The 10522-nt window shown below is 44.7% G+C and overlaps 1 protein-coding gene across 2 annotated transcripts; it reads left to right on the forward strand.

The window, feature by feature from the left end:
- The first annotated feature begins 6418 nt into the window (after positions 1-6418).
- On the forward strand, positions 6419-9635 carry LOC119299320 (protein WRKY1-like). 2 transcript variants are annotated; one of them, XM_037576558.1, is made up of 5 exons: positions 6419-6556; positions 6853-7767; positions 7848-7973; positions 8588-8749; positions 8801-9635. In XM_037576558.1, the coding sequence occupies exons 2-4, from the start codon at positions 6965-6967 to the stop codon at positions 8730-8732; spliced, it is 1074 nt and encodes a 357-aa protein (XP_037432455.1). In that variant the 5' UTR covers positions 6419-6556; positions 6853-6964; the 3' UTR covers positions 8733-8749; positions 8801-9635. The 2 variants fall into 2 exon arrangements, with proteins under 2 accessions (XP_037432455.1, XP_037432453.1); XM_037576556.1 differs by having other exon boundaries at positions 8588-9635.
- The last annotated feature ends 887 nt before the right edge of the window (positions 9636-10522 follow it).

Genomic DNA, 10522 nt, shown 5'->3' on the forward strand with positions numbered 1-10522 from the left:
ACCGATTAAAAGTAGACTAACTTGGGGATGGATGGCTGCGGTGATGATGGTTGTGGCGGCTGTGGAGATGAGATTGGAAATGGTGGCGGCAAGGGTTGGAAGATGGTTATGGTTCTCTGTTTTTGTGAATGATGCTTTCCCTGTTGAGAATTTGGCGTCGATCCCTTAATAAATGTTGGTCAGGTGGACCTCTTGGAGACAGTGGCAGACGGTACGAGCGCGGGTATGAGCATGTTCCATCTTGCACTTTGTTCGCTGTGCTCCACCTCCAATTGCCTTCTCTCTTCCACCAAACCTCATGTTTCCTTGTATGTGATGATTTTTTCATGTTTGGTCCCCTTTTGTGGAAACACATTAAACAAAAGATTTTGCGATCTCTCGCATTCATTAGTCATTAGTGACAATACATGAGTGATTTTCTCAGAAATTCCGGGATAACTTTAAACAACAGTGTGATAAGCGCAAAAATATCACTCATCATTTAGTTGCACATTTAGGGCACCCCTAGTGCTCTACGGTGTACTCTATCTAAAGCATGCCACCTAGGCAAAAATATGATGTGACACCAATGTTCAAAATTATTTTACTCATTTGTTTACTTCGGAGGTGCAGCATACAAATCCAAATCTTTTACAAAAGGTTCAACGCAAAGTAACTGAGCAGATGAATGATTTCTTGATGGCACCATTCTCAGTGGATGATGTTAAAAAAGCAGTGTTTAGCATTGGAGATTTAAAGGCTCAGGGGCCTGATGGACTACGTGCAGTATTTTTTAAGAAATATTGGCATATCCTAGGAGATGAGATCACTCATGAGGTGCTATTTGCTATTAATTCAAGACAGATCCCGAATGAATGGAATGACACAACTATTCCCATGATACCCAAGATTGAAAGTCCAGAACTGGTAACTCAATTCCGTCCCATAAGCTTATGTAATGTCCTTTATAAAATCATCTCTAAAATGCTTGCACTTCGGTTGAAAAAAATATTGCTTGAGATTATCTCCCCTACCCAAAGTGCATTTGTGCCTGGAAGGATGATCACAGATAATATCCTTATAGCTTATGAATGTGTGCATAAAATAAAGAACAAGAGGGCTGGTCAGACTGGACTATGTGCGGTTAAATTGGACACGCACAAGGCATACGACAGGGTGGAATGGTCCTTTTTGCATGATATGATGGTGAAACTGGGTTTTCATGAACAATTGATTCAAATGATAATGGCTTGTGTTGGCTCTGTTAGATACAAAATAAGGTTTAACTCTCAGGAGACGGATGTTTTCATCCCGACTAGGGGTATTAGGCAGGGGGTCTACTCTCCTCTTACCTTTTTCTCCTTTGCGCAGAAGGTCTTTCTAGTTTATTGCAGTTTGAAGAAGAATTAGTTGGTGGCATAGAGGGGATTAGAGTGTGCAGAAATGCACCATCAGTATCACACCTTTTATTCGCTGATGATTCTCTGATTCTCGTGAAAGCAGACGTTTTAAATGTAGCTTCCTTACAGCATGTTCTAGATGCCTACTGTGAAAGCTCGGGACAATTGGTGAGTTTGGCTAAATATAGTATATTTTTCAGTCCTAACACACCTGCAACTTCTAGGACTGAAATATGCCAGGAGTTACACATTGATACCGAGGCATTATGAGATAAGTATCTTGGGCTACCAGCTGTGGTGGGTGCAGATAGGAGTGACTGCTTCAGGTATTTTTATGAAAGAATAAAAGGAAAAGTGAAGGGATGGATGGAAAAATAGTTGCCTACTGGGGGGAAAGAGATATTACTTAAATCTGTAGCCCAGGCTATCTCAGTATTTGCGATGTCTGTTTTCAGCCTACCCAAAGGCCTATGCAAGGAGATAACTGATTTGGTAGCTCAATTTTGGTGGGGGTGATGAGGAACACAAAAGAATGCACCGGTATACATGGTGGAAGCTTTCCTACCCAAAAAGTGAGGGGGGGGGTATGGAGTTCAAAGATCTCTATTCTTTTAATCTTGTCATGCTCTCAAAGCAAGTTTGGCAGTTGATCACTAACCCGGATTCTCTTTGTGCAAGAGTATTGAAAGCTAAATACTTCCCCAATGAAAGTTTATTACAAGCTACCCTGAAGAGTGGTGCTTCATTTACATGGCAGAGCATTATGAAAGGTCTTGAAACATTTAAGTTGGGGTATATATGGAGGGTTGGTTCCGGTGAGAACATCAACATCTGGAGCAACCCCTGGATACAGTCTAGTCCAGACATGAGAGTTTTATCAAACCGGGGGCAAACTCTGATATCACGAGTTCATGATCTAATTGACCCTATGACTGGATTTTGGGACGAGGAACTGATCAGGTCTATATTCATATCGGTTGATGCAGACACGATCTTGTAAATTCCCCTCAACTATGGGGCTTTCGAGGACTTTATCGCATGGCACCCGGATCACAAAGGGTTTTCTCTGTGAAATCAGCATACAAAGTACAATGGATACGATCTTTCTAGGCACATGCAACCGTGATGGCACGACCTGGAGGCTCAAGAACACCGGCAGTGTGGAGTACACTATGGAAACAAAAGGTCCCACGTAAAATTCAATTTTTTTGTTGGCGTGCTCTACATGGTATTATTCCGCTAAAATCCATACTCATGAACCGTCATATTGGAACTATTGGCGCATGTCCTATATGTCATCAAGATACAGAAGATGTCTGCCACCTACTGTTTGGTTGCTGCCATGCCAAGCACCTCTCGGAACGCCTAGGCATTGCGGGAATGGCTGAGGAAGCAAAGTTGATTGATCGCTCAACGTCAGTTATATTGGAACATCTACTCCTTGCACCAGATTTACCCTTGTCATTGAAACCGAATATTATTGTCAAACAAGCTCTTATGGTGGGCAGTTGGTACTTATGGTGGATAAGACGTGAGCTCACTCATGATGGTAGACCACCACATCCCACGCGGTGGCATATGTCTATCCTGGCAATTGCTAGTAATTATCATGAAGCTAATCGCAAACAAAATGCTAACATAGAGATGAAGTGGACGAAACCAAACCTCAGGTTCATAAAGGTAAATGTTGATGCGGCCTATTTTGCAGATGAAAGTGCAGGAGCTTCAACAGCTGTAATTAGAGATGATAAAAGGGAAATTTTTAGTAGCACAATGCAAATATATACCTTATGTTGCAGATGCAATGATGGCTAAAGCAACGGCGATGCGAGATGATCTACTGTTTGCAAACTCCCTAGGGTTTCCTTGTGTGGAGGCATAATCAGATTCCTTAAACGTCATAAACTTTTGTGATGGCCAATCTAGATGGTGGGATACTGCAATAGCAATTTTCACGGAATGTGTGGATGTTTCTTCTTTAATAGGGAAGGTTGTCTTTAAGCATTGCTTTCGTTCTTCCAATCAAGCGGCGCATGTGCTAGCTAACTTTTCCTATCGTAATAAGACCTCTTTAAACTAGAGAGATGAGCCACTGGGTTGTCTAGTCTCTTTGCTTGTGGACGATGTAATGCCTATATTAAATCAATAAAGCTAGCTATGATGGTCTTCCCTCAAAAATGATGTGACACCCTATTTAGTAGGAAAGCGAGTTTTATGGTATCATAATGTAGGTATAGCTCTTAGCACCAAAACCAAGTCAACTAATGCTTGTGTTACGTTCAGTTCATAAAGTGAAACACAACAAATATATCTTACATGTATTAGTTTAAATAGTCCAACGATGTCCATATATTTTAAAATGGAGTCAGGGCATCTTCAACGCGGACCCTCAAAACGCTCGCATCCGTCCATACCACACAACCCAGACGTCTTTTGCCATTCAGTGTGGCCCTGTATTTGTTCGCGGGCCAGTCCGGCCATCATTTTTTTCGCAAACTGGAGGCAAACTCGGGGGGAGGGGGGTTGCGGGAGTCTGTATGCCAGCCATGCAGGACTCCGACACCCAGGCCTACTGAAATCCCTCTCCTGGCCCCCTTTTCTTCTAGTCCACCCCTGCCCCCTTCCTTTCATCGGCACTCACGTTGTCCGTTGCCAGCGATGTACTCTCCGGCCGCCGCCTATGCGTCCTCAGCCTTTCACAGACCCCACCCACAAGAGTGCCGACCTTGGATTACACCATTGTCTACCGAGGAATCCTTCCACAGCTAGGTACCCACCACATCCCTACCACCGCTGTCCATGGCGAACACTGTGCTTGGCAGGTGTTTGGTCACATGCCATTGAGCTTTTTCTTGAACTTCTTGTTGTTTTCTAGAGAAGCACGATGACAGGGTACTCGGTGTACGAGGATGAGTTGTTGTGCAATGCGTGGTTGGTCGTTTCAGAGGACTTTGTAGGCATGAACAAGGGCGCGAGCTTTTGGCAAAGCTTGCATGCTTTGTTTTGTGAGCGAAAGAACTTCCCACCTTACAACATGCTTGTCATGCACACACAAATGGTGCACCATCTATAACTCCGTCATGAAGTTTTACAGTGCAATTCACCAAGTGGAGACTGGCTCGTCAACCATCAAGATCGTAAGTATTGCTTCCTGCTACTCTACATGTTGATTAATTCATTCATTCACTCAATGTTGATATACACATGAGTCTTGCTATGCACACGACGAAGTCAGACGATGCATGCACGATGGATTAAATCTGGCCGAACATTCGTTGATTGTAAAGGGCGCCGGCCGCTGGATGTATGTGTTGTGCACATATCGGGCATTTGTGTCGTGCATGGAGCACTTTTGTATACACATTGTATAGCATGCACGCACTGCCATGACGTACTACAGGACCAAGGGCAGACCATACACACACATACATTGTTGGATGAAGCTCAAGGGGCAGTTTGTGTGGGATGACATGTGCCGGTTCTGACTCTAGTATCGTTGAATTTGAAATAGATGATTTCAAAAAACTTGTTGAATATCCGGTTATCTCATTGAATTTGAATTGCTGTTGTACTGGAGATATTTGCCTGGATGAATTGTGCTATTTTCTATAACTACTTTGAGTGTTCGGGCTTGGTTTAGTAAAATAGACAAAACACCGTCTGTATTATGTAAATTATGTCTGAACTTTGCTTCAATTCCGTCGTGTTTGATAAAATCCGTCCGATTTGTTGAAATGTGGTTTGAAATGTATGCAGACATGGCTGGATGGCTGGCTTCTGTATCACTGTTTGCGGACTGATCTCCATCGATCCATGGATGGATACGATGTCCGATTTGAGGATCAGCGTTAGAGGTGGTCTTAGTAGATCTTTTAACAAGAGATTGAACCATACGCTTGTACTTGCATGTACCTTTTATCTTGCCTCTCGCCGGAACAAAATTATATACCATGTAGTAGATGATAATGAAATGTCCCAGGCGACTTCATTAGAATCTTTAGGCCTCGCTTGATTCATAGAATAAGAAAAAAAGATGGAGTCTGAGCAAATAATTTTTCCTTTAAATGTGTAAGATTGATTCTTATCCTATATAAAAATAGGAATCTATTCCCATAAATCAAAATGGTCAAAGTAATTTTTTTATCAAACTCCTATCCTTTAAAATTCACATAAAATTCTTACAAACCAAAGCAGCTAAAAAATAGGGGTGCACACACTTGTACGTGTTACGGAAAATGGACTTTTCCGGACCAGAAAAAGAGTTTGCATATTGTTTCACGCACACCAAAGACAAACCAATCACGTAAGTGTTCAAACTCTCCTAATTGGCCCAAATGACCACGCGCCTTGCCTTTAGAGAGAAGAGAGAGAGAGAGGCCCCTTATTTTCATAGTCAAATAAAGTAATTAGTGTAGTGCCAGAAATGCTTTTATATTTTGGAAGAAAGGAAGTACTAATTGTCTTATACTTATGTTTTATATTGCAATTGAAAGGGTATTTTTGATGATTTTCCGTGGCCGGACAAAGTTATTAGCTTGCATCTTTATTCAAAGCATGATTTTCTTTTCTTTTGAGTTGTTTCAAAGCATAAATTGAACTTTTTTAATTATTTGAATTGCTTATCACATATGTCACGTGGTAAACATAAATTAAAACCGTCAAACTACGTCTTTGTATTCAACAAAAAAAACTACGTCTTGCACTTCAAAAATGAAGCTACTAGTAAATCTCATCGAACCACGGTAGTTTGCGCAAGCAGTGACATTTATTTATTCCATGCAAAAAAAAGTGGCATTTATTTATTATCTTCGATGTCCGCGTCTGATACGAACCGCACAGTGAAAAGATGCTCTCACCGACCCCTGTCGTTGACCTCGCTGACCCCGGCAACAGCGACTCGCCCAACCCAAAGCAACGATCTTAGCCGTCCGCTTCACCATCAACGTCCCAGATCCACGACCCGTACCCAACATTTTCGATTCCACCCTCGAGCTCCCACGAATTTACACATCGTGCCCTCCGCCCTGCGCTCTCGCTACAAGACTCGCCTCTCCTCTCTCCTCCCTTCTCCTCTCCCTCCTCCTCCTCTTCTTCTTCCTCATCCCCTCTCCGCTCCACTCCGGGAACGCGGCGACGGGAGGATGGGGCACGCCCCCGCGTAGAGCCTCGCGGCGCAGGTGAGCTCACTCCCGCGCCCTTTTTCGTTGCCGATTCGTCGCGGTTTGGCCGGTGCTTTCCCGGGACATCTGTCCGGCGGCGCCACGTGGGTTCCTCCCCGAGTTCTCGGTGCACACCCGCGCCATGAATCCGTTCTTGGCCCCGCCAGCCGAGGCCCGTTGCTCATGCGGTCGATCCGGCTCCCGGATGGCTTCCCGAGTCCCCAAAATTTGGTGTTTTGCGACGAAAATTCCAAACAGTCCGAGCATTTCACGGAGATCTATCTCTGTACTGATTTGTACCTTCCTTCTCTCAGGTTAGTGAGGGCTGCAAGAATCTGAGCTGCTTGCCAAGACTGTAGAAGGAAGAGTTCTGCAAGAACGAGAAGATAGGATTATATTTACTTCTCAATTGATTTTTCTTGGGCTATGGAGGAGGTGGAGGTGGCCAACAGCGCGGCGGTGGAGAGCTGCCACAAGTTGCTGGCCTTGCTCTCCCAGCAGCAGGACCCAGCCCTGCTCAGGAGCATAGCTTCAGAGACGGGTGAGGCCTGTGCCAAGTTCAGGAAGGTGGTCTCCCTCCTCAGCAATGGCGGTGGCGGCAGGGGAGGGCATGCTAGAGGCAGGTTCTCCAGGAGAAGGAAGCCCGTGGGGTTCCTGAGCCAGAAAGGCTTCTTGGAGAGCAGCAGCAACACCCCATTGGGGGTGCTCATGTCCGGGAGTGCAGCCACTCCATCCCCATCTGCTGGTTCGGCAGGGCAACTGCGGCCCCAGGTCGGCGCGCCGCCGCCGCCGCCGCCACGCAGCCTTGATTTGGTCAGCTCAAGCAGCAAGAGCGCCCACCAGTTTGGCCCTCCGAAGATGGTCCAGCCATTGTCTGTGCAGTTCCAGTTTGGTGCCACTGCACATAGATACCCATTCCAGCAGCAGCAGCAGAATTTACAGGCCCAAATGTTCAAGAGGAGCAACAGTGGGATCAGCCTGAAGTTTGATACCCCCAGTGGCGGCGCTGGGACAATCTCATCGCCGAGGTCTTTCATGTCCTCCCTGAGCATGGATGGCAGTGTAGCTAGCTTGGATGGAAAGCCGCCGATGCGTTTGCTCGGCGGCCCGGCTGCGAGCGACCCACTGAATGTGCGCCAATGCGCGCCTAAGCGGCGGTGTACGGGCAGGGGTGAGGATGGCAGCGGCAAGTGCACCACAGGTGGCAAATGTCATTGCTCAAAAAGAAGGTATAACTATGTTGCTGTGATTCTTTTATAAGGGTTGGGAATTATGGTCTTGACCTGATTGATGATTTACTTTTCTGCAGGAAATTACGGATTAAGAGGTCGATTAAAGTGCCTGCCATTAGCAACAAAATATCTGATATACCTCCGGATGAATACTCATGGCGGAAGTACGGGCAGAAGCCGATTAAGGGTTCCCCTCATCCGAGGTATGAAAGGAAAAAAAAAAACAATTATCTGCTTAAAATATGTGGATTATCACTTAAAAAAGGACATTGGTCAAAATAACACTTGAATATATATATTGAATCATTTTCAGTCATGATGTTATTATTCCCCATGCTGTACCATGAAAGATGGCATATCTGCATCCATCAGGCATTCATTGTGTTGCTTTACCTGTGGAATAATTATTTGTGGATCCCCCACTCAAATCACCCTTTTCCTAGCACCAAGTTTCTTCTACAGCTAAGACGTGTTGACACCTTAGTTGCTAGAACAATTAATTATATAGTGGATCATGTTGGTCTCTCACTACTGTCTGTGAAAAAGGGATCAGTCACAGGGACCTAAAGTAGTTAACTTGTTAATGGAACTAGCATTTCATTGACATGCCTATCTATCCACATTCTAATGTTGATTGCTCCTGTTTGCCCACCTCACATCTTAATCTTTAATGCCTGCCCTTAATGGTTGGAAAATGTAGCTATACCATGAAAGCAAGCACATGCTGCTCAATGTGGACTGCTGACTGTTCCTCTTTCCAAATATTTCTTGTCTCCACAGAAGACTAACTGTGTCCGGCCACTTGTACCAAATGCAGGGGCTACTATAAATGCAGCACCGTCAGGGGCTGCCCGGCGAGGAAGCACGTTGAGCGGTGCGTGGACGAGCCGGCGATGCTCATCGTGACGTACGAAGGCGAGCACAGCCATAACCGGCTGCCAACACAGTCTGCCCAGACCTAGAAGACAACCGTCCGATCGCCTCGCCGCCCCTTTCGATCCATGAACGCCAGGCCCGGGCCTTTGTTTGAAGATACGGTCGAACTGTTCGTGTGAAAGTGAAGCTAGGTCTCGCGGATCTCAAAAGTAGGAGCAACAAACAACATTGAGGCCATCATCCATCTGGGAATCTAATGAGCTGCCTAGTGGCCCTTCCTTCCCCCAGCTACATGCTGTTAGGGTTTCGGCGTCCTGAGTGGGGGCATGCCCCAAGCTGTTCTTCTCCTCTGCTCTGAGTTGTGACTTATGACACATCAAATCAAACTGAGAGATGACATGGAAGGAAGAACATGCATATGCTGGTAGATAGTGACAGGTGGGGTCTCCCTCAACATGGAGGGAGGGAGTGTGTTTGAAAGAGTTGAAAGGGAGATTTGAAGAAAGGAGGCGAGCAAGGAGCTCTGTGTAAAGCTTGGAAAAGGATTGGCAGGGTTGGCTTTTAGCGTGCACAAGTTTACTTGCGATGACTCGCCTCTGTCTGTGTGTGTTGCTTTTGCTTTATCGAAAGATGGGATTTGTTTTCTCTTTTGGCAGAAGAATTGTTCCAGGATTGAAAGGTGGTGGTGGTGTTGACAAACTGACACATTAGGAGGACCATGTGTTTTCTCAACAGGTGTAATAGGAAGTTGCTGTGATCTCTCAGTCATGCTTCAACTTCAGTGTGAAGCTTTCCATGCTAGCAGTAGTGACTTTGACATAAGTTGTACCATCATGGATGGGGTTCATAAGAGCTCTCTCTCTAGTTATTAAAATTCTAAGTACATTTGCATAACATGTACTAGGAGTCAGTTCTTCCCCAAGAAAATTGTTTCTGTTATAAAAATGTAAGCGCATTTGTTTAGGAAAATTCAAGATGAACTATGCCATCAACTATTTACAATAATGTTTTATCAGTGCTCCCAAATCCAAACGAGAGGTTGACAATTGAACACGCCACATGATGCTTGCTTACTGAAGACGGGGTCTTGCTGCCTGAAGCAATCATGGAAGGCTAGGTATTAGCAGTATCTGGTGGCCGTGTGGGGCAAAGGATCTAGCAAAGCAGCACCTAGCTAGTACGCACTGTATTATTGAGGTGGGTGCTGAGATGGACAAAAATGGCTCACCAACCGGTGGTTTATTGCATGGTCAACTACACTGAGATGGTCTACAAACAACTATCCATGAGTACAGACACCTTTAATTAAGGGAGAAGATCTAGCTAGCTAGTATCTTTTTTCTTGTTTTTCTTTTTCTTTTTGCTAGGAGAAAAATGTAGGAGCATTTCATTTGGTCAAGGGAAACAAGCATTTCTTCAAGCATGGGATTAGGCAAACATAGTACTGCTACTTTCTGTGTGTGTGGAGGTCAAGGGGAAGATTTAGCTTCAAGCAAGGGCTTAGCCAGCCTGCATATTCTGACTTGCAAGCAAGGATATGTATATGGGGGATATGGGGCTTGGGTCATATATAGTCCTGGAATCTTTTTGAAACGAAGGCAAAAGATTTGCCTCATCGATTAATTATTAAATAAAAAAGAATTGCTCAATTAATTGACGAAAAATCAGATAAAAACCAATACAAACTGGATATAGTCCAGGAATCTTCACTATTACTGTGTCTATCGTTGCTGTCAGAGCCTCTGTTGATCCTCGAACGGCCCAGCTAAATTCGATGTTTGACATAAAGCCTTTTTTTGACACCTACATGCATGCATGCCTGCACTTTTTGTTGGAATACAATAACCTCATCAGCTAAGCTAAGCTAAGCTAAGCA

This window comes from Triticum dicoccoides, chromosome 5A, assembly GCF_002162155.2.
Source record: "Triticum dicoccoides isolate Atlit2015 ecotype Zavitan chromosome 5A, WEW_v2.0, whole genome shotgun sequence".
NCBI lineage: Eukaryota > Viridiplantae > Streptophyta > Magnoliopsida > Poales > Poaceae > Triticum > Triticum dicoccoides.

Coding starts and splice junctions, on each gene's coding strand:
- LOC119299320 (XM_037576556.1), top strand. CDS start 6,965: ATGGAGGAGGTGGAGGTGGCCAACAGCGCGGCGGTGGAGAGCTGCCAC. Junction 7,768..7,847: donor TGTCATTGCTCAAAAAGAAG/GTATAACTATGT, acceptor ACTTTTCTGCAG/GAAATTACGGATTAAGAGGT. Junction 7,974..8,587: donor AAGGGTTCCCCTCATCCGAG/GTATGAAAGGAA, acceptor TACCAAATGCAG/GGGCTACTATAAATGCAGCA.